At 44.6% G+C, this 26474-nt stretch overlaps 1 protein-coding gene across 4 annotated transcripts in view; it reads left to right on the top strand.

The window, feature by feature from the left end:
• ARHGAP42 (Rho GTPase activating protein 42) overlaps window positions 1-26474 on the top strand; it is a 213143-nt gene that overhangs the window by 153202 nt on the left and 33467 nt on the right. For all 4 annotated transcript variants that reach the window (XM_069969607.1, XM_069969608.1, XM_069969609.1 and 1 more), the window contains 5 exons: window positions 11404-11508; window positions 14558-14687; window positions 20144-20244; window positions 21694-21803; window positions 24586-24664. In XM_069969607.1, coding sequence (XP_069825708.1) covers window positions 11404-11508; window positions 14558-14687; window positions 20144-20244; window positions 21694-21803; window positions 24586-24664 — 525 coding nt within the window. The remainder of the gene's footprint in view (window positions 1-11403; window positions 11509-14557; window positions 14688-20143; window positions 20245-21693; window positions 21804-24585; window positions 24665-26474) is intronic.

Below are 26474 nucleotides of genomic sequence, written 5' to 3'. Positions count from 1 at the left end.
GTGAGCTGCTTTATGCAGGGAGGAGTGTGAGCTTCTATATATATGGGGAGGAGTATGAGCTTCTTTATGCAGGGAGGAGTGTGAGCTTCTTTATGCGGGGAGGAGTGTGAGCTGCTTTATGCAGGGAGGAGTGTGAGCTTCTTTATGCGAGGAGGAGTGTGAGCTGCTTTATGCGGGGAGGAGTGTGAGCTGGATTATGCAGGGAGGAGTGTGAGCTTCTTTATGCGGGGAGGAGTGTGAGCTGCTTTATGCGGGGAGGAGTGTGAGCTTCTTTATGCGGGGAGGAGTGTGAGCTTCTTTATGCGAGGAGGAGTGTGAGCTGCTTTATGCGGGGAGGAGTGTGAGCTGCTTTATGCGGAGAGGAGTGTGAGCTGCTTCATGCGGGGAGGAGTGTGAGCTGCCTTATGCGGGGAGGAGTGTGAGCTGCTTTATGCGGGGAGGAATGTGAGCTGCTTTATGCGGGGAGGAGTGTGAGCTGCTTTATGCAGGGAGGAGTGTGAGCTTCTTTATGCAGGGAGGAGTGTGAGCTTTTTTATGTAGGAGGAGTGTGAGCTTCTTTATGCGGGGAGGAGTGTGAGCTGCCTTATGCGGGAAGGAATGTGAGCTTCTTTATGCGGGGAGGAGTGTGAGCTGCTTTATGCAGGGAGGAGTATGAGCTTCTATATATATGGGGAGGAGTATGAGCTTCTTTATGCGGGGAGGAGTGTGAGCTTCTTTATGCGGGGAGGAGTGTGAGCTGCTTTATGCAGGGAGGAGTATGAGCTTCTTTATGCGGGGAGGAGTGTGAGCTTCTATATGCAGGGAGGAGTGTGAGCTGCTTTATGCAGGGAGGAGTATGAGCTTCCTTATGCAGGGAGGAGTATGAGCTTCCTTATGCAGGGAGGAGTATGAGCTTCTTTATGCGGGGAGGAGTGTGAGCTTCTATATGCAGGGAGGAGTGTGAGCTGCTTTATGCAGGGAGGAGTATGAGCTTCTATATATATGGGGAGGAGTATGAGCTTCTTTATGCAGGGAGGAGTGTGAGCTTCTATATATATGGGGAGGAGTATGAGCTTCTTTATGCAGGGAGGAGTGTGAGCTTCTTTATGCGGGGAGGAGTGTGAGCTTCTATATGCAGGGAGGAGTGTGAGCTGCTTTATGCAGGGAGGAGTATGAGCTTCTATATATATGGGGAGGAGTATGAGCTTCTTTATGCAGGGAGGAGTGTGAGCTTCTATATATATGGGGAGGAGTATGAGCTTCTTTATGCAGGGAGGAGTGTGAGCTGCTTTATGCAGGGAGGAGTGTGAGCTGCCTTATGCGGGGACTCCATTTGATATTCCATTTCATGTCTTGCACCATACCAGTAGTATACCTTACCATGCAAACAGTGTAGGACGTTGCCAGTATAACTAGCGGCCGCTACATCTGTCATCCTGCTGCATGTGCAGCCATGAATCCGCCACATATTCCACACCACATAATTCTTGTATTATTGTGGATCTTCCACGGGTCTGAGAAAATAAATCCAGATAGACCCCTCTCTTTTGCCACAGCTTCCCCGGTCCCTTGGCTGGTCCCTGCTGATTTGTTCACATCTCACCCATATTGTTCCTCCTGTGTGGTTATATTGATAGTCTGGTGGTGGGTGATGGAGCTGAGGGTCCTGATGTTAACATGGTAGCTGTACTATGCCACAGCTGCACCGCTCCGAGCCTTCTAGATTTCTGCATATGGCTTTAACATCTTGTAGACAAAGAATCCTGACATTCGCTGCATCAGCCTCTGGAATACAAAGGGGGGGGGGGGGCGCCTGGAAAAGGTTAGGATTGGCGGGAGGGGGTGTCACAGTGGAATGATTGTCTCTTACATGGATCTGTCAACTGGATCTCAACAATTAACCTTTTCCTATGTCCCGGCCGGCCCTTCCCTCCTGTCTGCTGTGTGCTGTGTGCAGCGTACGGCTGCTGGTATAAATGTTATATCTCAGGTCAGCCGGTCGGGTCATTCTCATCTGTCTCGGGCTGAATGTCTCAGAGGACGCTGGGAGTTGTAATACAACTTGCGTATATATCCCCTCTAGATGACATAAAGACATTACTCTGTAATGTAGTACACGCCTGGCTCATCATGGACAGAGTTTCAGAGCAAGTGATTGTTAAATACACAGCTTAGATTGTTAAAGGGGTACTCCAGCAAAAAAAAAAATCTTTCAAATCAACTGGTGCCAGAAAGTGTCAGGGATTTGTAATTTATTTCTATTAAAAAAAAATCTCCAGTCTTCCAGTACTTATCAGCTGCTGTATGTCTTGCAGGAAGTAGTGTTTGAGAGTGCTCACTGCTGCCACCTCTGTCCATGTCAGGAACTGTCCAGAGCTGGAGAGGTTTTCTATGAGGATTTGTTACTGCTCTGGACAGTTCCTGACATGGACAGAGGTGGCAGCAGAGAGCTAGAATACACCACTTCCTGCAGGACATACAGCAGCTGATAAATACTGGAAGGTTGGAGATTTATAAATATAAGTAAATTACAAATCTCTGGCACCAGTTGATTTAAAGTTTTTTTTTTTTCCTTTGGCTGAAGTGCCCCTTTAAGTCTTACATTGGCGTTGCATTGGTTGTGGATGAGCAGCATACATCATATAGGGAGTCATACAGGATTATAATACTGGAGCTATAATAGTGATCCTATTGGTACTTAGTCTGCTAACCTCCAATAGGGGGCACCAGAGAGAGCAGAGAGATTTGTATATTTTCTCCCATGGAGCATTGCATGGCCTATAAAACTCTACACACCTATAAGGAGAAACATAAGGACTAGTAAGATTTTTTCGATCTCTTCTCTACAGTGTGTGGACTGATAGACTTTGATTTGAAAAGACAGCTGTATTTTTTCACTCAAAATTACGGCTGTGTTTTGCTTTTATTTTACTGTGTGCGAACAAAGCCTAAATGTGGATTCAGAAGGGTTAGTATGATCCCTAGTGTCCCTATGATAGCATCATGTGCTGCTTGTGCAGGGAGCAGGAAGTGTTGTCATGGGGTCAGAGGTGAGAAACTCGCTGGAACTTCAGCTTCTGATATAGCAAAACAGGAATGAAAGGGTTTATTATTATTATTATTATTATTGGATGATAGGGATGATTATTAGGATGATGATGCAATGATGTCTCATTTTTCCTGCTTTTCTCCCCCTGTAACTGATGATTTCCTCCTCGAGTTTTGTTCCGATGACTCATGATTGTTCCTCAGGCCCTCCTCCACCTTTCCCTCTCACAGCATAGCACAAAGATATTCTGCAGCTACATCCCCCTCCTCCACCTTCCCCTCTCATAGCATAGGCACAGAGACATTCTGCAGCTGCATCTCCCTCCTTTACCTTCCCCTCTCACAGCACAGTACAGAGACATTCTGCAGCTCCTCCACCCTCCCCTCTCACAGCATAGCACAGAGACATTCTGCAGCTACATCCCCCTCCTCCACCTTCCCCTCTCACAGCATAGTACAGGGACATTCTGAAGCTGCATCTCCCTTCCCCACCTTCCCCTCTCACAGCATAGCACAGAGACTTTCTGCAGCTACATTTCCCTCCTATACGTTCCCCTTTCACAACATAGTACAGGGACATTCTGCAGCTGCATCTCCCTCCCCCACCTTCCCCTCTCACAGCATAGCACAGAAATTCTGCAGCTACATCCCCTCCTCCACCTTCCCCTCTCACAACATAGTACAGGGACATTCTGCAGCTGTATCCCCCTTCTCCACCTTCCCCTCTTACAGGATAGCACAGAGATATTCTTCAGCTTCATCCCCCTTCTCAACCTTCCCCTGGCACAGCATAGTACAGGGATATTCTTCAGCTACATCCCCCTTCTCAACCTTCCGGTCTCACAGCATAGTACAGAGACATTCTGTAGCTGCATCCCCCTTCTCTACCTTCCCCTCTCACAGGATATCACAGAAATATTCTACAGCTACATCTCCCTCCTCCCCCTTCCCCTCTCACAGCATAGTACAGAGACATTCTGTAGCTGCATCCCCCTTCTCTACCTTCCCCTCTCACAGGATATCACAGAAATATTCTACAGCTACATCTCCCTCTTTCATCTTCCCCTCTGACAGCATAGTACAGGGACATTCTGCAGCTGCATCCCCCTCCTCCCTGTCTCCTATTTAGCGTTTTACACTAGATGATTTTTTTAGTGTCAGAGGAGGTTTCTGAACAGTAAAATGAGATCTAGTTACTAGACAATGTAAAATATATATATATATTGTATGAAATATATAAAATGTAAAAGTTATAACTACAGGCTTACTTTAAGTTATAAAAGGACAAAGTGTCAGGTACAAATAAGAAATCACAGGATTTGGGAGAAGCGGAGTCAGCATCGGGGAGCTGGCTGTAACAATTTGTCAGGTCTGTATCTTTCCCATACATCTGTTTTCCCTGGAGCTCCGGTCTCCTTCTTTCAGTCATCCGTCATGTAGCGGCCCAAACCCCCAGTTTATCCAGGTCCGTCTGTGGAGAAATTACAGTGCGCTCCGCTTTTATAACCTTGCATAATTTACTGCTATCAGCGGGAATGAGGAGCTCACCTTCAATGACTCCCTGAAGGTCAATGCTGAGCAGCTACTACACCGCACCCTGACATCCCTGACCGCACCGCACACCCTGACCGCTGTACTGGGGATAGTGTCACTGGGGATCCTATAGGCCACCTGTCTGTGTAGTGACTGAGGCCTTCAATAATGTATGGAGATGGATAGATAGATAGATAGATAGATAGATAGATAGATAGATAGATAGATAGATAGATGGATAGGAGATAGATAGATAGATAGATAGATAGATAGATAGATAGGACATAGATAGATAGATAGATAGATAGATAGATAGATAGATAGATAGAAGATAGATAGATAGATAGATAGATAGATAGATAGATAGGAGATAGATAGATAGATAGATAGATAGGAGATAGATAGATAGATAGATAGATAGATAGATAGATAGATAGATAGATAGATAGGAGATAGATAGATAGATAGATAGATAGATAGGAGATAGATAGATAGATAGATAGATAGATAGATAGATAGATAGGAGATAGATAGATAGATAGATAGATGGATAGGAGATAGATAGATAGATAGATAGATAGATAGATAGATAGATAGGACATAGATAGATAGATAGATAGATAGATAGATAGATAGATAAATAGGAGATAGATAGATAGATAGATAGATAGATAGATAGATAGATAGATAGGAGATAGATAGGAGATAGATAGATGGATAGGAGATAGATAGGAGATAGATAGATAGGAGATAGATAGATAGATAGATAGATAGGAGATAGATAGATAGATAGATAGATAGAATAGATAGATAGGAGATAGATAGATAGATAGATAGATAGATAGATAGATAGATAGATAGGAGATAGATAGATAGATAGATAGATAGATAGATAGATAGGAGATAGATAGATAGATAGATGGATAGGAGATAGATAGATAGATAGATAGATAGATAGATAGATAGATAGATAGGACATAGATAGATAGATAGATAGATAGATAGATAGATAAATAGGAGATAGATAGATAGATAGATAGATAGATAGATAGATGGATAGGAGATAGATAGGAGATAGATAGATGGATAGGAGATAGATAGGAGATAGATAGATAGATAGATAGATAGATAGATAGATAGATAGATAGATAGATAAATAGGAGATAGATAGATAGGAGATAGATAGATAGATAGATGGATAGGAGATAGATAGGAGATAGATAGATAGATAGATAAATAGGAGATAGATAGATAGATAGATAGATAGATGGATGGATGGATAGATAGATTGTGATGGAGCCGCAGACCCCAGACTAGACCCCTAAATGATTACAGACCCCAACACAACCATTATGGAATGTGCCAGTCCTACCATGATGATGGTTAATAATAATAATAATAATAATAATAATAATACTATTACTGTAGTAATATAACACAGGGATTCGGCTCCTCCTTGAAGGCTCAAGCAGCAGAACGAATACGAGTCACCTGTAAATGTTCAGGCATCTATTGACTAAACCTAATCTGGTAGAGAGGTGTCATCCTATTACGTGTCCCGGGATCCCCTGCCCCATGTTGGGGGGGGGGGGGGGGGGGACGTGACCCCCATACATCTCCTCTCCTGAGGACGCTGCACAGGCCTGACATCTCCCGCTCACACACGTACGCCATTCTGGTTTGTTGGTCGGCGTCTAGCGATATAATTAGGTCTTTGTTTAGAAATACTTTGTTATAATTGGTTTCGGTTACGTCTTACCTTTTACGTTTTAATTTCTCGCTTCTAATTGTCAACATTTATCAGTAAGAAAAGGCGGATTTTGACACGGCACTTGTGCATGTAGATGTGTATTTATACAATGACAGGTAATGAATTGCTGGGAAATAATTGAATGCAGTGGAATAGCGGCACTGCTGCTGATCCTAGACTTGGGGGACAGTGCCCTCTAGTGGTGAGGGGCAGGAATAGCGTGATACTTAGCATTTATGCATTGTACTAGTTTAAAAGGTAAATGGTGATAAAATTCTAACTCTTGATCCCTGTGATCTCATTCAATAGAAATAAATTCTGAGTGACTATACACACTTATCTACAAGAGAGTCTGCATATTAGTGATTGACACCCAGGGATAGTAGTCGGGATACACATGCATACATACCATAGGATGGAATTAGGGAGTTATTAAAAATTTAATAACAGATTTTCCAATGATTAGAAGAAGTAAGAAGTAAATATTAAAACTCTCACATTTTTCTTGTGGATTTGCTGCCTAGCGTATACACTATATGCCCTGCTTACCCTTAGACTACAGCCATTTGCAGTGTAAATGCTACAGAGTTTAGTGTATAATTGTTGCTGTGAATTTTGGTGTGGATTATACAAAAAGAAATTTAAATCAATTTTTTTTAAATCTTTCTTACTTTACTGTTGTTGCAAATCAGTAGCAGTTGAGTACATAGGATTTAAAGTGGACCTGACAGAAGATTTTTGCTTAATAAAGTGTACATTAGGGCTTCTTTCCCTGAATCAGAAGATATAACTCTTATTTCAATCCGTCGTTCCAGCGCTGAGTTATAAGCTTTAGAAGTTTTATGCAGATTCAGAGATAAAGGCCACAGGGCGTCCCCCTTGGCTGCAAAAGCCCAGCAAGGTGTGACCTGCTATCTAAATGGAGCAGGCATTTTTTTGCAGACATAGCAGTGATCTGTCTCTTCTCTCCTAACATCCCTAGATCTGCATATAAACACCTGCTTTGTTTCAATATTAGATACTGGATATTGCTGGGCTTTTGCAGCACAGGAGAACACCCCGTGAGCTTTATCCTCTAATTTGCATACAACTTCCAAAGCTTATAGCTGAGCACTTAAGTGACAGATTGGAATAAAAGTTATATCATCTGATTCAGGGTAAGAAGCCCTATTACACTTCTTTACTTTAGTCAAGAAAAAGTTGCTGACATATCCACTGTAAATGAGCAATAAGTCCCTGACTGGCTTTATCTGCAAATTTGTAGCTTCTTTGTAATGTTGGGAGGATGGATTAAAGTGAGTTCATTATCAGCTTGACCTCAGATTAACCCTCCCAGCATTACAAAGAAGCTACATTGTTGCAGATACAGCCCGCCAGAGACTTGTTTACATCAGCCGTCTCAGAAGGGAGGGGGGAGGAGGGGGAGACGAAGAAAATAGTTTACACACAGATTTTGTATCTTCAGCAGGAAGTAGCAACTCAGAACTGGGAGGAGGAGACTGAATAGATAATAACAAGTATGGAAGGAATTGTTAGTCTCATCATGGGTAGTAACATATCCAAAGTTATATTTAAGTGGAATACCCCTTTAAGACGCCTTGGGACATGACTGGGGCTTTAATAAGCCAGTGTTACAGAGCAGTAGAATGCTCAATAGAGTATGAAAGGCCTATAAGTCTCCACACATCTTTATGACGTTCTCCTTAAGGAGAATCATTACCCACATGAAAGGTCTCTTGGCAGCCAACTAGCCTGCTCTATACTGAAGAGGAGCAAGAACTGTGAACCATCTGTCTACAGATGGATAACTCGTCAGGCTTGGCTCCATAAATCCCCAGTCATGTCCTAAGGCTTCTTAATAATTGACTCAAACACTAACTTGCAGGGAAATCTTCCTCCAAAAGGTGGCGTCAGAGAGTTGCTTTGTGTATCTGACTTTCTTTAACTATATGCTGCAGATATATATATATAAAACAGTATGATGAAATACCTCACGTGACAAACTTAGCTCTGCTACATCCGTAACAAATCCTGTTAATGGCCTTTTACGCCCGGAGAAATTGGCAAATCCTCCTATAGCGGCCAGGCGGGGGTCACGCCCTTTCGGCCTCTGTCTGGCACTGGGAGCCCTTGGACACATTTAGCATGGAGGGAAAATGTAATGTGAACAGGGCCTAGCTGGCACTGTGCACTAGATGTAAGGCTTCTATGATCGCCCTGGAGGGATTCTTATAATAACCGAGCCTGTAGTCTCTGCCGCTCTCCTAACTAGTGACAGTCGGTGTCAGAAGTCGTATTCTTACAGCTGTAGCCATTAAAGAACATAAATCAGCGCCGGCATAGCAGTGTTGGGTTTGCGGCTGTGTGAAGCTGGCACGCTTGTTGACCTTCCCTACCTTTTTTACATATAATAGGAACCCTAAGGACTCGCTCTGTGATGTGCAGGTTGGAAATGAGATTGCCGGTGAAGGCAGGGACCGCCTGCCCTCCCCATCCTATGCATAGTCCGTGCCGCTTACACATGTTCCGGATCTGGAGCGTGTAACTCTGACTGAGACATTCCGCCTTAGGAGATTGCGCCTGCCCCATGCGAAGACGACGTTAATAAACTAGGCTGAGCGCTCTAGTAAGAGGTTAAACAAACTCCCTCATAATCTTTCCTGTTGGGAAATAGCAGGGGATAATAGCATTGGTTTTATGTGATGGATTTTTTTTTTCTGTATAGGGAAGAATGTGTTTGTGCTGTGCTTTGCTGCCATCTGGTGGAGGATTGTTTGTATTACAATGGGAAATAGGAAGCGAAATACACAGTGTGTGAAGGGCGGAAAAGAATAAAAATCAGAGAAAAGAATGAGAAATCGTAATAAGATATAAGAAAGGCATCATATACCGTAGCTGTCAGTCAGTAATAAAATGCTTCTGTCCACGATAGCAAAACATGCAGGGCTATTCTGGCTATCAAACAACAGAAACCATGCTAGAACATCACTTGTTAAAGGGGTTTTCCTTTCAAATCAACTGGTGCCAGAAAGTGCCAGAGATTTGTAATTTACGTCTATTAAAAAAATCTTAAGTCTTTCAGTACTTATCAGCTTCTGTATGTCCTGCGGGAAGTGATATTGGAGAGCAGAAGTAGTCTTCTATGGGGATTTGCTACTGCTCTGGACAGTTCCTCACATGGACAGAGATGGCAGCAGAGAGCACTGTGTCAGACTGGAGAGAATACACCACTTCCTGCAGGACATACAGCAGCTGATAAGTACTGGCAGTATGGAGATTTTTTAATAGAAGTAAATTACAAATCTCTGGCTTTTTCTGGCCCCAGTTGATTTGAAAGAATTTTTTTTGGGGGGGGGTGAACAACCCCTTTAAGGTCTGTAAACATGAAGGTGCAAGTGACCCCTGATGGACAAAAAGGAGAGCTCCTTCTAAGGCCAATGGTAAACAAATGTAATGCAGGTGGATTTCTACATCTATATTACAGCCGTAAATCCAGACCCAGCCTTAGATCTAAAGACCCGAAATGAGACCACCTGGTCCTGTGTTTGGGCCGGGTCCTGCAGCCATGATACAGATGCAGAAATGCGGCCATATTAGGATGGTCTGAAGTCAAAATGTGAATTGTCATCATAAAAATGGACAAAACATCAAAACACTCGACAGGCCCCATTGATTGGAATTTTTTTAAGTTCAATTTCAAACAGGTGGAGGCCCACTACCCAGCACTTTGCCAACCATAATGACCATATATACAGAGAACAGAACATGAAGCAGACAGTGCCATACATGGTCTAGTGGTCATGCTGGGTTACTGCAGCTCAACAACCATTAAAGTGAGACAGCTGATTGGCTAGAGTACAAGATGTCAGACACCCACCAATCCTATGTTGAAAGTTGGACCAGCAGTTATCTCTCCCGGCCTCCCCATACACATGAATACACTGGAGAGCGGTGGGCTGCTGTCAGACAAGTCTGGTGCTGGCTTATTCCTCCCAAAACGGGGAATAGGCTGGCACGGGGCTGCTGGCACTTGTGATGAGGGTAGTTTGGGGGTCTTTAGGGTGTTCACTGGGGGCTGCTGGCACGGGGGCAGCCGCACCACAAGTGCCAGCAGCCCCATCCTATGTGCTGTGGATAGGGCTGCTGGCAGTTGTGATATAGTTATCCTTACTATGTAATTTCTCCATACACCGCGCCCCCTGCTGGACGCTTCACAGGAATTACACCCAGCCCTGCTCTGATTCGTGACGTCCCGTTTTTTTTTTTAGGAAAATTTAAGCCTGTATGATCTACTAAATTGAGGGAAATAGCACTTTATGTGCATTTCCCATATTTAGTGTATATTCAAAATTTGTCCAATTTTCTTTATGTAATAACAGATTAAAAAATACATTTGGCCTGAACTTCTCCTTTATTTTTTATTTGTTTTTAATTTCCTGTAAATGCCACAAATACATATTTGGAACTTTAAAGATTCTGTTAATACCATCGTTAAATTCCTGTAAATTCCACAAATAAATATTTGAAACCTTTCCATTATTTTTTTGTCCGTTAATTTTCGTAATTGTTTTTTTTTTTTCCTATAAACTCCACCATAAATTATTGCCGGCCACGTTTCTCCCCACCGGGACGCTCCTCGCCCTTCTCCTTCCTTGACAAATGCGTGTTGTTTTCCGGAGCAGCGCAGATAACCAATATGTCCTCCACCGGGCTGAAGACTTACAATATTTATGGTTCCCAATTACAGGCTTAAGAAAATCTTCTAATTTACCCACTGAGCACTTGAAATAATTTATTTGTGGGTATCTGCCGAGGTGAAATGTTAAATTATAATACTCGTTTTTCTTAGAAATCGAATTCATGGATTAAAGGACGGTTTCCCTGGGAAATAAATAGCCTGAGCCTCGTCCTTATGGTGAAGTCATATTTAACTTTTTTTTTCCCCTCTTACTGAACCTTGAAGGAGCGTTCCTTTAAAACGAATGATATGTCATTAATTGCGAGTGGTTGCTTATCGGAGGGAAATCTACAGCTCATGGTGTTGACTTTTCCCAGTCTGTAATATTCATTGCTTGTTTTTTTCACCTTCGCAGCTTTTGGCGTTCCTCCAGGGCCTCTTTACCTTCTACCATGAGGGATATGAGCTGGCGAGAGAATTTACACCCTATAAGGAGCAGCTACAGTTCAATTTACAAAATGTAAGCGGCAGCCTGTGAATAATTGAATACTTGTCGTTTATCTAGAAGATCGTGATTTGTCCTTAAAGGGGCAGTCTGACTTCAATATTTAAAGGGGCACTCCGTAGACATTTTTTTAAAAATAGGTGTTAGCATGTTATTTAGATTTGTAAATTACTTCTATTTAAAAATCTCCAGCCTTCCAGTACTTGTCAGCCGATGTACGCTCTGTAGGAAGTGGTGTATTCTTTCACACAGCGCTCTCTGCTGCCACTTCTGTCCATGTCAGGAACTGTCAAGAGTAACAAATCCTCATAGAAAACCACTTCTGCTTAGACAAGACTGCCAGAAGAAAGAAACCTGTATGCACCATCCCTGCTGCCCTGGTAACAAGAAAACAAGGGGCAACATTTATCAAACTGGTGTAAAGTAGAATTGTCTTAGTCGCCCCTAGCAACCTATCAGATTCCACCTTTCATTCCTCACAGATTCTTTGAAAAATGAAAGGTGGAATCTGACTGGTTGCTAGGGGCAACTAAGACTATTCTGTTTTACACCAGTTTGATAAATCTTCCCCAAGGTGCTCATGGTGCCAGGGGAAATAAAACCATGTACTGACATGCCACTGATCTCCCACTGGTGCCATTCTGCTATCACTACTTCCTGTTCTTTGCCCTGACACAGGAAATGCCTGCTCAGCCAATCCCTGGCAGCCGAAATGCCCCGCCCCACTCAGCGATTGGCTGAGCAGGCATTTCCTTGTCAGGGCAAAGAACAGGAAGTACTGATAGCAGAATAATTTCTCCAGAATGTCGATCTAATATCAATATTCTGATAGCCCTCTCCTTCACTATAAAGATTGTATACAGATTAGGACCCCTAGTGGTCAAAACCAGCACTAGCATTTCGATTATTATTATCTTTACTGTAAGGGAATAGTGGATCCATGCCCTGTACTTAGTGATCTAAGCAGGAAATGATTACAGAACGGCTCAGATTTATCAATGTTACTGATCAAATACAATAGATTTTAATGAGTATAATAATTTAAAAAAGTTTTTAAAAATTCTTGAAGAAACCGTTACTCATGTCTATACACTTTTGGGGGAGATTTATCAAACGTGGTGTAAAGTGAAACTGGCTCAGTTGCCCCTAGCAACCAATCAGATTCCACCTTTCATTTTCCAAAGAGTCTGTGAGGAATGAAAGGTGGAATCTGATTGGTTGCTAGGGGCGACTGAGCCAGTTTCACTTTACACCACGTCTGATAAATCTCCCCCTGTGTCTGGTGTTACAGCTCAGCTCAATTCTAGCGAATGGCACTGAGGTGTAATACCAGATATGGCCTTGTAGGCAAGAGTGGCGCTGTTTATGCAATAAAGGATACCTGGTTTCTTCTCCTGAATAGCCTCTTACAATCTTTAGGGCTGTAGTGCAGTAAACCGCAATGACTGACGACATCTAGGTAAAAAATAATAAGAGAATCAAGAAATAAGATGTGGTTGTTATTGGGGAATCTGACATAGTCTCTGCTGTAATTGGAGTAAGAGGCCTGAAGTTCCACCTGTCCCTCAGATGCCGCGGTGACATCGGGGTTAGGAATTTTTATTCCACCTGTGGTGGAAATTTAAGTTACGTAAATGTCAGAAATGCGGAGAAGATCAAAAAGTGGTGAAGATCAAAAAGTCTCAGGAAAGGGGTAAAAAAGTCACGTGATCGGCTGGAGAGAGCAGCCCATCCATCCTGCTCCCTGTGTCTCCTGTCTTGGTTCCCTGTAATTATGGTCTGTGCCGCGCACACATGGTATGAGCTTGTCTCGTGTCTTGACCGCAAAAGTGTAACTTAACTCCTTGAATGGGCACTCCGACAAAATGTTTTGTCTTATTTTTGTTTTTGTTTTGTTTTTTTCATGTCAACTGGTGGCAAAAAGTTATATAAATTTGTAAATTATATAGATTTAAAATCTCCAGCTGCTGTATGTCCTGCAGGAAGTGATGTATTCTCTCCAGTCTGACATAGCGCTCTCTGCTGTCACCTCTGTCCATATCAGGAACTGTCCAGAGCAGCAGCAAATCCCTCTCCTGCTCTGGACACTGTGTCAGACTGGAAAGAATACAACACATCCTGCAGGACATACAGCAGCTGATAAGTACTGGAAGCCTGGAGATTTTTTAGATAAAAGTTATTTACAAATCTGTATAACTTTCTGACACCAGGTACAGGGCATGGATCCACTACTCCCTCACAGGAAACATAACAAAAAATAAAAATGCCAGTGTTGATTTCCACCACTAGGGGTCCTAATCTGTCTTCATCTGTATACAGCACCTATTTAGCTGTATAGAGCTGCAGCCCTCTATTGAAGGAGAGGGCAATCAGAATATGGATGTTATAGGAGTATTCTGGAGAAATATTTTCACTTTTTAAAGTGTTTATTGTGTCCGGCTAAAAAAACAGTGTAGCTCCTGGTACTCAAGGGGGTTTCCCATCTTAGAAATTGATCCCCTGTCTCCAGGATAGGGAATAACAAGCTGATCACAGGGGTTTCCAACCGCAAGAATGGGGACCCTATACTCACATTAGAATGGGTTACTCATGTACACTCTAATCATTCTCTATGGGAGCTACAGAAAATGGAGGGATAATGTACCTGTGCGGCCCGACACTAGATGCTAACTGGAGACTTGGGTCCGATTGATCAGCATTTGATTACCTGTGGCTGAAGAAGTTGGATTTGGCCCTAGGGAGTCCTGGAAAAAATGAATACAGTCATAGGTCATTGGCTAAATCCATGTTTTCCTGGACTCCCTAGGGCCAAATCCAACTTCTTCACCAATCGTGAGTCAAATCGAGAAAGATCGGACTCTGGCATGCTGGGGTTGGGCTCTTCTTTACTTATTATCCAGTCCTAAAATACAGTGTTTGATGAAGGTTCACCTTCGACCTCATCAATGGCTACATCCACCTTGGAGGCTCCATCACATATACTGTGGTATTGGGTGGCAAGAGTTCCCCCCCTAACCTAAACCATGACCCCTATAAGATGGATGATGACCCTTCTCTTTTCCAGACCCGGAATAACTTTGAGAGTACCCGGCAGGAGATGGACCGTCTGATGCAGAGGATGAAGTCAGCCGACCAGGACTACCGACCACCCAGCCAGTGGACCATGGAGGGCTATCTATACGTCCAGGAGAAGAGTGAGTCTTCATCATCTGGATGATCAGGGTTTTTTTTTTTCTTCCTCCCGTCTCTCATATTTTGTGTATTCCGCTCCGGCAGCGATGGGCTTTAATTCCGTTTGACTTGTGATAGACGAGAAAATAAGCGTCCTCTGAGGAGCTGACCTATAGAGCTTCGGAATAATTATCTGCCTGTGAAATTGTAAGGCGGAAACTGCTAAGCATTCCTTAATGTTCCTTTGTGTCAATCCGCTTGCCCTCTGCTACCTCGTTCCCCATTGCACTTTGTCTTGTTAACATGTGTGCAAATGCCGGCTCCTAGGAAATGCAGGATTTAAAGGGGTATTCCATTCAAACATACTTGTGATATGTTGCTGCCCATAGTGAGACTAACAATTCCTTCCATACTTGTTATTATCTATTCAGTCTCCTTCCCACAGTTTTGAGTGGCTGCTTTCTGCTGAAAACACAAAAATCTGTGTGTGAGCTTTTCTCTCTGTCTCTCCCTCCTCCCCCCTCCCTTCTGAGACGGCTGATGTAAACAAGTCCCTAGCTGCTTTATCTGTAACATTGCAGCTTTTTTGTAATGCTCGGAGGATTAATCACAGTGGGGGGATTATATAAGGCCCCGCCCCCTTTTTCACAGCAGGATTCACTAAGAGGGGTACGTCTCTTAGTGAATCCGGCCGTCCGAACGCCCGAATCTTTGCCTGGCGTACTAAATCTACACCTGCTTCCAGTAGGTGTAGATTCGCGTCATGATTTGCGCCTGCGAGCAGGCGTAAATCATGATAAATGAGGCGCGTCGCCAGCCCGCCCATCGGGGGAGTGGGGCGCACGGGAGGCGTACGCCAGGGAGAAGGGGCGAATCTGCACCTTCTCTTTGGTGTACGCCTCTGGCGTAGGCTTCATAAATCTCCTCCAGTGAGTTTCATTAAAATTTGACCTCAGAATAACCCTCCCAGCATTACAAAGAAGCTACAATGTTGCAGATAAAGCCTGCCAGGGACGTGTTTATATCAACGGTCTCAGAAGGGAGGGGGTAGGAGGGGGAGACAGAGAGAAAAGCTCACAGAGAGATTTTTGTGTCTTTAGCTGCAGCAGCTCAGAACTGAGGGAAGGAGACTGAATAGATAAAACAAGTATGGAATGAATTGTTAGTCTCACCATAGGAAGCAACATATAAAAAGTTATGTTTGAGTGGAAGACCCCTTTAAGCCAATGCTTTGGCTGTCCAGACATGATGGGAATTGTAGTTTTACAACAGTTGGAGGGCTGAAGGTTCCCCATCCCTGATTTATATAATATTAGTTTAAAGGAGTCTGTCCCCTTTAAAAACATATTTAAAGGGGTTGTCCGATAATGACATTTCAACGGTCTAATAAATGATCATATATTGGTAAATAAAGTAAATAAATCAGCAAATAAATTTTACTACCTTTTTCGCTCCTCCTGCTTCTGATCCAAATTGCCTGCTCTGTCGTCTTCATTGCCTCACTTTCTGTTTAGTTTACATCCTTTACTTCCTGTTGCTGCTGTACACTCTAGCTGGGAAGTCTATATTTCTCCCACCTTTTTGACTATAATCCTGCTCACTACAACCACAGGAGCCTTCCACATTGTGAGAGGGATATGGCATTCTGGTATTCTTTCCAGTCTGACACAGTGCTCTTTGTTGCCACCTCTGTCCATGTCAGGAACTTTTCAGAGAAGGTTTCACTATGGGGATTTGCTGCTGCTCTGGATAGTTCCTGACATGGAAAGAGGTGGCAGCAGAGAGCACTGTGTCAGACAGGAGAGAATACACCACTTCCTGCAGGACATACAGCAGCTGATAAGTACTGGAAGACTTGAGATTTTTAAATAGAAATAATTTACAAATCTGTATAATTTTCTGATACCAGGTGATTATTTGAAAACAATTTTGTTTCACCAAAGTACTCCTTTTAAAATGACTCACTGTGCGCCCCCTAGTGGTGGCTGCAGGGTTTTATGCAAAAGCTAAACCTCTTGCATAAAATTAATCTGAGCAAAATATTGACACAATATTTAAATCAACAAAACCTGGACCTTAAAGTCCCACCCCCTAGGAGCATTGGACCGCCCCCAAGGAGCTAAGAACGCCTCATTATGGAGAAGGTCTTGCATACACCCCACACATTTTTTGTGCAGGTTCACAGGATGGTCCTACTAAAACACAATGGTGTTCAGAGGCGGAGATTCACTTTAATACCATTGAGTAATTATAATATTAGATGATTTTGTATTAGTATTTTTTTTATTTTGCTACTTTTATTACTCCTCCACGCTATATTTTGCAGGCCCGGGGGATTACACAATATCAGTTGTGGCATGATGCCGCTCTTTGGCGCTTTTTTGTGTACCTCATTTGCATTTACAAGCGATGCAATTACTATGTTGGGCGCCTCAGTTAATAGCTTACACGGTGTTTGTGACTGCACGCATTGCTGGATCCTAAGCCTCTCCGTGAAACAGCTGTAACATTATTTCAATTAAAAATGAATCTTTATCCGATGTAAACGTTGTGAACCATAACCTAAAGCCAGAGGATATAAAGGGAATTACACTTCACAGCTGCTTTTCTTGTTACAGAGCTTCACTACCCCGGCCGTTGTAGGATTCAAACACGTCACAGTCCTGTCTCACATACACAGAGACGCGGATTCAGCCTTGAAGCTGTATATTGTTGCTCACCCTATGACCCTAACACTATGGGATTTGTGGAGAAGGTGGACCGGTTGAGCAATGTAACACTGAATGCATAGAACTGGGTGCTGACCAGTCAACTAGTCAACTGCTGAGGGTTGGGGGCAGGGGCGTAACTACCACCATAGCAGCCAAAGCAACTGCTACAGGGCCCGCTATTTCAGGGGGCCCAATAGTAAATTTTTGTAACACACTGGGCCACCTGAACTTTCATCATTTGACGCACCCAGTGGCCGAGTGGACCTTTGGGGTGCTGCGTATATCCCGAGGAGCACTTGAAGTTAAATGTTAAAGGTTATGACTACACTTGATGGGTTTGTGGTAGTCGGGGGTGGGGGGTGGTATTCATTCCAAGTGAAACTGTCTCAGTTGCCCCTAGCAACCAATCAGATTCCACCTTTCATTCCTCACAGACTCTTTGGAAAATGAAAGGTGGAATCTGATTGGTTGCTAGGGGCAACTGAGCCAGTTTCACTTTACACCATGTTTGATAAATCTCCCCCATTAATGAATATAAGTTTAGGAGATACTTTGCTTTCTTGACTATACCATGTGATGTGGATAAAAGGTTTGTATCATTTTCAGAAGGAACGACTCCCGTCTCCTTACAGGAGCTCCGGCCTGTCAGACATTGTAGAAGGGCGAGATCTTACATTGTAAGATGTGACATTTATATTATTATCAAATAAGCCGACTCCGAAGGAAATGTCACTCCTGTCGTCCTTGCCGGGATGTTTGTCTGATGGCTGCGCATGATACTGCTGCCCTTTATTCATTGAGTTAAACCGATCAGCCATAACAATAAAACCACTGACGGGGGAAGAGAACAACATGGTGTATCGGGGGACAGTGGCGGCTGTCGAAGGGAGGGGGGGTGTATATTAGGCAACAAGTGATTAGTCAGGTCTTGAACTTGAAGTTGGAAACAATAAAAATGAGCAGGCGTAAGGATCTGAGACAGGTGTCAATGGCCAAGTAGCCTTAGTGACTTGACCTCGGTGTGTAGACATCGGGGTCAGGGCGCTTCCAGAGCGGCCGGTCTTGCGGGTCGTCCCTGATATATATATATTGTAAGTGTCCCAGGAAGGACAACTTGTGAACAGGGACAAGGTCACGGGTGTGGAGGAGTGAAGGCTAGCTTGTCTAGTCCGATCCCTCAGAAGAGCTGCTGTAGAGCAAACTGCTGAAAATCTGCCCATGATGTTGGAACATAGAAGCTGTCTCTTCCGAGCCCTCCGAACAGTCAACTCAAGCGAGGGTGCATGTATTCTCGACGGAAAGAGGAGGGATAAGCTGTAGTGTTGAGTGAAATTGCCGAATTGTTCGGGTTCGGCAATGTTCTCAAAACCCAAACTCTTGGCATTTGACTTCAGGTGGCTGAGAAGTAGGATGCCATCTATGTTTTCCTGGCAGCCCTAGAGTGGCATCCAACTTCTCCAGCTGCCAGGAGTCAAACGCCAAGGGTTCGAGTTCAGAGAATGTTGCCGAACCCAAATAGTTTGGCAAGTTTGCTCAACCCTAGTAAGCTGCTGCCTGGATCTTCTGGTGATGACTTATCTCTCTAAGAACAAAAGCATTGGGCAGTGGAAATCTAACATACTAAACCCTCTCTCTCTTGACATAGTCTGTTGTGGGGAGAGTCGAAGGTGCCGCCATACATATCAGATAGTCAATAGAACTCAAATTAGTTGTGTTTGAACAACTTTTTTTTTCTTTTTTTTTAATGTATGCAGGATCAGACTACACAGGGTTTGTTTGTAGTCTGTTACTATGGAGACACATAGGTCTCCCTATATGTAGAACATTTATTTACAATCATTTGCATAGTATTTTTTGTTTAGTTCTTTTTGCCTGTTTCTTTATGTTAGATAAATGTTAGAAAGATGGACACTTTGTCAGGTTCTCGTTTCTGGACGTGTCATCCACAGTGCATAGCGTTCAATAATCCGGCATCGGTTGGGTTCTGTGGATGGAATATGACATAGATATCACCGTGCTGCTGTGAACTGTTGGTGACTGTATTCTCAGTGATACATACACCGTGTGCACACGTTACCATGAGTTGACCTTTTCGATACGTCTCTCCTGGGTTAGGTTAAGCCTCATTTTCCTTCTGCTCGTCTATGGAGGATACTTACGGTCTGCTCATACCGGATGTGTTATGTGTTGCTTTGGGATCGATATGTTCCTGAACACCTGTAACCTGCAGAACCTGCGTCTAATCCGGCTGCGGCTCCAGTTAATGAGCCCCAATGGGGGAAGCAGCTGTTCATGTCCGTTGTGTTCTCCATCTATTGTCCTATTTGTGTCGTGGAAATTGGGCCAAAGCTGCTCCTGGTTCCAACTCTATATATCTCTGATTAGGAGGACGGCTCATTACCACCAGGGACGGGGGGGGGGGCTCTGCCGATGAGGATGTTTATTGAGCTGAGCGTCAGGGAAAGGTCAGGGTCTTTGGGTGCTCTCCAAGACTCAGTTTATTCATTAAGGCTGAGATACTAGAGACGCTCTGGTTTTAATAAAACTCAGGATTTATTCAATTGCGAAAAGTTTTTTTTTTTTTTTTGTAACAAATATGTTATGGACTGGGTCCTGTATTGCAGTGCAGCCCTATGGACAAGGGTGGCGCTGTTTATGAAAATAAGCGGCCATGTTTTTCTAGTATTAGTTAACTTTTAATTTTTTTTTACTTTATTTTTTTAAATATACTGTAATTTACTGTCACCATTTTATTTCTTTCCTTAAAGGGCCGCTCGGGTTCACGTGGACGCGGCACTACTGCACGTACGACAAAAGCAGCAAAACCTTTACAATGAGCGTTTCTGAAACAAAGTCGGGTGGAAAAGTGGTAAGAGCTTTTTGTTTTGTGTAAAGATGTTTCTGCTTTTTTTTTTACTTTTATTATGTTGTCTCAACTAGAGCGCACCCGTCTAAAAGCAGTGTTAGGCTATATGGACATCATAGTAAAGGCTTCACTCATTCAGGGCCCCCAGGGGTACAAATCACCATCCAGGCATCCGAGATGGTGAGAGAAGGATAAGCAACAGATACAGAACTTTGGGTCAGTTTATCTTGGGAGAAGACATAGGATTGGGTTGGATAGTTACTTTCTAAATGTGGCCCCAGAACGATCAGCTGATCAGCAGTCCTGCATAGGGTACCCTTGGCAGGTTTTGCCCAGGTGGTGGTACAGCCAGCTTTCAATTTTTGGTTTTGACTCTTCTTTGTGATGTCCATACACCCTAATAAGACATGTTTTTTGACTGTTGTCAGAGAGGGGGCCCATGGGTCGGTCCCCCATCAGTCAGACATTGATGTTGTGTTAATCCACATTGCAGAATTTAGTGAAGTACAATGGGCCAGACCTTCTTAGGCTTTACCGTTAGAGGGATTATCTATAGATTACACCTTACCGGTGGGGAGTTTCAAGATCATGAGAAGGAGAGTCTCTTGTCCCCATTGTGAACTTAAACACTTGGCCCATTTTTAGTATACAGCTCCTATGCATTCTTTATATGCTTCTCTACAAACCATAAACATGTGACGAATGGCCCCTAATTCTCCTTAGGAGAGTCCGTAATAAAGATGTGTGGAGACCAATTCTGTTTCTCTAGGAATTCTGTGAAGAAAGGATATGCAAAATAGCTCTCACACCACTTAGATAAAAGATCGATAGGCCTCTCACTAGCCAGCCAACACCCTGCTTTGCGATGGAGAAGGGCAACAACCTCAAAACAGCTGTCTGCAGATGGGAAATCTTTCCTTTTGGAGAGATTGTCGGCATAATACCCCTAGTTGATGATCTAGGACCCCTAGATAGAGTCAAATGCTGACTTGAAGGGATGTCACTTTGCCTAAATGGTGTGAGAGCTAATAAACAAACACCTACAGTATGCAGACCTATGTGTTTCCATGGTAACACTACAAACAAGCTGTGTGTAGTCTGATACTACTGTCACAATCCCATTTCTTTGTCCTCAGTTGCTCCTTTGCTAAACAGGAAAATGACCTGATGAAAACAGCTATGCACTGTAATTTGAATTAGTTTATCTTCTGGTAATACCAAGTAACGTTACACAAGGTATTATCAGTAAAGGGAGTTAAACCAAAAGATTGGGCTCATGGATCATGGATGGATTATCAAACCCCATTAAGATGGGTGACAACAAGTAGGATGCAGCCCTAGGGAGTTGGGGAAACCTGGATAAAGCCTGGGGAGGGGGGAGAACGCCAAAAAGTGACAATTCCAACCCCAGTGTATATTCCTGTAACCTGTATACATTATGTTCTTCTCTAGAACGGACTGGTCTCTAGCACCCCGGAGATGTTTAAGCTGAAAATGTGCATCAGACGCAAAACCGACTCTATAGACAAGAGGTTCTGCTTCGACATAGAAGTCATAGAAAGGTTAGTCAATGGCCGAGAGATCTGTTATGCACTTTTTGTTACAATATATATGAGTAGAGTATTCTGGTTTCTTAATATCCAAATAAAAAGGTTTAAAGAGAACCTGTCGTCATTTTCATTCTGTCATCGGGGTGATCTCCAGTGGATTTTGCTCACCCCACAACCTATAGATTGATCATAGTGAGAGATTTATCAAGGAAGGCCGGTGGGGTGAGGAGAAGCCATTGGGGACCATCCCAATGACTTGTGTGTCAGGCAGCATGAAAGTTACAGGTTCCCTTTATCTTGCAAATGTGATGGCTATAGGAATCATGCAGAGTTTGCTGAAGCCTATCCGGTCCAGTGCATTCTCACCAGGACTATGTCATGGCATAGCCTAGTGCAGCCTATCCAGTCTAGTGCACTCTCACCAGCACTACGTCATGGCATAGCCTAGTGCAGCCTATCCAGTCCAGTGCACTCCCACCAGCACTATGTCATGGCATAGCCTAGTGCAGCCTATCCAGTCCAGTGCACTCTCACCAGCACTATGTCATGGCATAGCCTAGTGCAGCCTATCCAGTCCAGTGCACTCTCACCAGCACTATGTCATGGCATAGCCTAGTACAGCCTATCCAGTCCAGTGCACTCTCACCAGCACTATGTCATGGCATAGCACCATGCAGCCTATCCAGTCCAGTGCACTCTCACCAGCACAACTTCATGGCATAGCACCATGCAGCCTATCCAGTCCAGTGCACTCTCACCAGCACTATGTCATGGCATAGCCTAGTGCAGTCTATCCAGTCCAGTGCACTCTCACCAGCACTATGTCATGGCATAGCCTAGTGCAGCCTATCCAGTCCAGTGCACTCTCACCAGCACTATGTCATGGCATAGCCTAGTGCAGCCTATCCAGTCCAGTGCACTCTCACCAGCACTATGTCATGGCATAGCACCATGCAGCCTATCCAGTCCAGTGCACTCTCACCAGCACTACGTCATGGCATAGCACCGTGCAGCCTATCCAGTCCAGTGCACTCACACCACCACTACGTCATGGCATAGCACCGTGCAGCCTCTCCAGTCCAGTGCACTCTCACCAGCACTATGTCATGGCATAGCACCGTGCAGCCTATCCAGTCCAGTGCACTCTCACCAGCACTACGTCATGGCATAGCACCGTGCAGCCTATCCAGTCCAGTGCACTCTCACCAGCACTATGTCATGGCATAGCACCGTGCAGCCTATCCAGTCCAGTGCACTCTCACCAGCACTACTTCATGGCATAGCACCGTGCAGCCTATCCAGTCCAGTGCACTCTCACCAGCACTATGTCATGGCATAGCACCGTGCAGCCTATCCAGTCCAGTGCACTCTCACCAGCACTACGTCATGGCATAGCCTAGTGCAGCCTATCCAGTCCAGTGCACTCTCACCAGCACTATGTCATGGCATAGCACCGTGCAGCCTATCCAGTCCAGTGCACTCACACCAGCACTACGTCATGGCATAGCACCGTGCAGCCTATCCAGTCCAGTGCACTCTCACCAGCACTATGTCATGGCATAGCCTAGTGCAGCCTATCCAGTCCAGTGCACTCTCACCAGCACTATGTCATGGCATAGCACCGTGCAGCCTATCCAGTCCAGTGCACTCTCACCAGCACTATGTCATGGCATAGCATCGTGCAGCCTATCCAGTCCAGTGCACTCTCACCAGCACTATGTCATGGCATAGCCTAGTGCAGCCTATCCAGTCCAGTGCACTCTCACCAGCACTATGTCATGGCATAGCACCGTGCAGCCTATCCAGTCCAGTGCACTCTCACCAGCACTACGTCATGGCATAGCACCGTGCAGCCTATCCAGTCCAGTGCACTCTCACCAGCACTATGTCATGGCATAGCCTAGTGCAGCCTATCCAGTCCAGTGCACTCTCACCAGCACTATGTCATGGCATAGCCTAGTGCAGCCTATCCAGTCCAGTGCACTCTCACCAGCACTACGTCATGGCATAGCACCGTGCAGCCTATCCAGTCCAGTGCACTTCCACCAGCACTATGTCATGGCATAGCACCGTGCAGCCTATCCAGTCCAGTGCACTCTCACCAGCACTACGTCATGGCATAGCCTAGTGCAGCCTATCCAGTCCAGTGCACTCTCACCAGCACTATGTCATGGCATAGCACCGTGCAGCCTATCCAGTCCAGTGCACTCTCACCAGCACTACGTCATGGCATAGCCTAGTGCAGCCTATCCAGTCCAGTGCACTCTCACCAGCACTACGTCATGGCATAGCCTAGTGCAGCCTATCCAGTCCAGTGCACTCTCACCAGCACTATGTCATGGCATAGCCTAGTGCAGCCTATCCAGTCCAGTGCACTCTCACCAGCACTATGTCATGGCATAGCCTAGTGCAGCCTATCCAGTCCAGTGCACTTCCACCAGCACTATGTCATGGCATAGCACCGTGCAGCCTATCCAGTCCAGTGCACTTCCACCAGCACTATGTCATGGCATAGCACCGTGCAGCCTATCCAGTCCAGTGCACTTCCACCAGCACTATGTCATGGCATAGCACCGTGCAGCCTATCCAGTCCAGTGCACTTCCACCAGCACAGATATCCAAGGGTAGAAATTAATAGAGGGCAAAGGGGGAAATAAACCCCAAAGGGGGAAATTTCTGCCCTTGGTGGCAAAATATAACACTGTCCTGGGGGTCTGTGGGGGTCTATGGTGATCTTTATTATTATTATTTTCATCTGTGAATCATCTTCAAATATGTAAACATTATTTTTCAGACAAGGTATCATAACGCTCCAGGCGTTGTCTGAGGCAAATAGAAAACAATGGCTGGAGGCGATGGATGGGAAAGAACCGGTAAGACATTTCATTACAAGATTTTTTTGCCTTGATCTCTATAAAAACATCATTTTATCCTACATTAAGTCCACAATCCAGAATAGGGAAGCAGCGTTACCTCTCCGGTTTTCTCCATACATATGAACGTTACATGGGTGTATCATATGCCTAACTACCTTAAAGGCGTTATCCCTAAATTATAACTCATTACCTATCGAAACGACAGGTGATCAGTATTTGATGGGATCAGGCCATTGGGCCATACACAGTGATCTCAGCCAGAAGTAGACAGCTCCGTACATTGTGTAGTGGCCATGCTGGGTTACTACAACATTGACTGCAATACCCAGCATGACCACAACACAATGTATTGCGCTGCCTGCTCCCAGTTCTGTTTTCTGCATATGTGGGCATTAGCAGCTGACCAGCAGATGCCTACTGATCAAATAGTGATGGCCTAATAAAAAAAAATCCCAGAAACCCCCTTTAAAAAACTTTTTTCAGTCTGAAAAAAATGCATCTAAAATTATTAAAAGACGCATGTCTATCCGTAATTTTTTTTTTTGCATTTTGGTCTGTTGCACAGTCAGAAAATGAAATGTATGCTGCTTTCTGGCATTAGAATAAATACATTTGTCAGAAAGCTGTTGGCCACACCCCCTCTAGTAAGCCCCACCCCTTTCACCCCCAGCTCTTTTTTTTCTCCCTCTTGGCTCAACATGCCCCATGATGAAGTATAGTGAGACGACCAGCTGGATTTTGCAGCACTCTGTTAGGACAGTGATTTTCAACCTTTTTTGAGCCGCTGCACACTTTTTATACTTAAAAAAATCCTGGGGCACACCACCAACCAAAATGGCACAAAATGACACTAAAACAGTACATATTATACATATAGTTAATAATATAGATTCTAAATGTATTTATACTCACTCAGTGTGAGCCTGTGGGCCTGTTTTCTTCTCCCCCTGTGCTTCTCTCCACCATACTTCTCCCCCCTACTTCTCTCCTGTGCTTCTCTCAACCATACTTCTCCCCCCTGCTTTTCTCCTGTGCTTCTCTCCACCATACTTCTCCCCCCTGCTTCTCTCCACATACTTCTCCCCCCTGCTTTTCTCCTGTGCTTCTCTCCCCCATGCTTCTCTCCACCATACTTCTCCCCCCTGCTTCTCTCCCCATGCTTCTCTCCACCATGCTTCTCTCCACCATACTTCTCCCCCCTGCTTCTCTCCTGTGCTTCTCTCCACCATACTTCTCCCCCCTGCTTCTCTCCTGTGCTTCTCTCCCCCATGCTTCTCTCCTGTGCTTCTCTCCACCATACATCTCCCCCCTGCTTCTCTACTGTGCTTCTCTCCCCAATGCTTCCCTCCACCATACTTCTCCCCCTGCTTCTCTCCTGTGCTTCACTCCCCCATGCTTCTCTCCTGTTCTTCTCTCCCCCATGCTTCTCTCCTGTGCTTCTCTCCACCATACTCCCCCCCCCCTGCTTCTCTCCTGTGCTTCTCTCCCCCATGCTTCTCCCTGTGCTTCTCTCCCCCATGCTTCTCTCCTGTGCTTCTCTCCACCATACTTCTCCCCCCTGCTTCTCTCCTGTACTTCTCTCCCCCATGCTTCTCTCCTGTGCTTCTCTCCACCATACTTCTCCCCCTGCTTCTCTCCTGTACTTCTCTCCCCCATGCTTCTCTCCTGTGCTTCTCTCCACCATACTTCTCCCCCCTGCTTCTCTCCTGTGCTTCTCTCCCCATGCTTCTCTCCTGTGCTTCTCTCCCCCATGCTTCTCTCCTGTGCTCTCCCCCATGCTTTTCTCCTGTGCTTCTCTCCACCATAC

Source organism: Dendropsophus ebraccatus, chromosome 5 (genome assembly GCF_027789765.1).
Source record: "Dendropsophus ebraccatus isolate aDenEbr1 chromosome 5, aDenEbr1.pat, whole genome shotgun sequence".
Taxonomy (NCBI): domain Eukaryota; kingdom Metazoa; phylum Chordata; class Amphibia; order Anura; family Hylidae; genus Dendropsophus; species Dendropsophus ebraccatus.
Note: the sequence above shows the minus strand (reverse complement) of the source record. Positions and strands in the feature narration are given on the sequence as shown.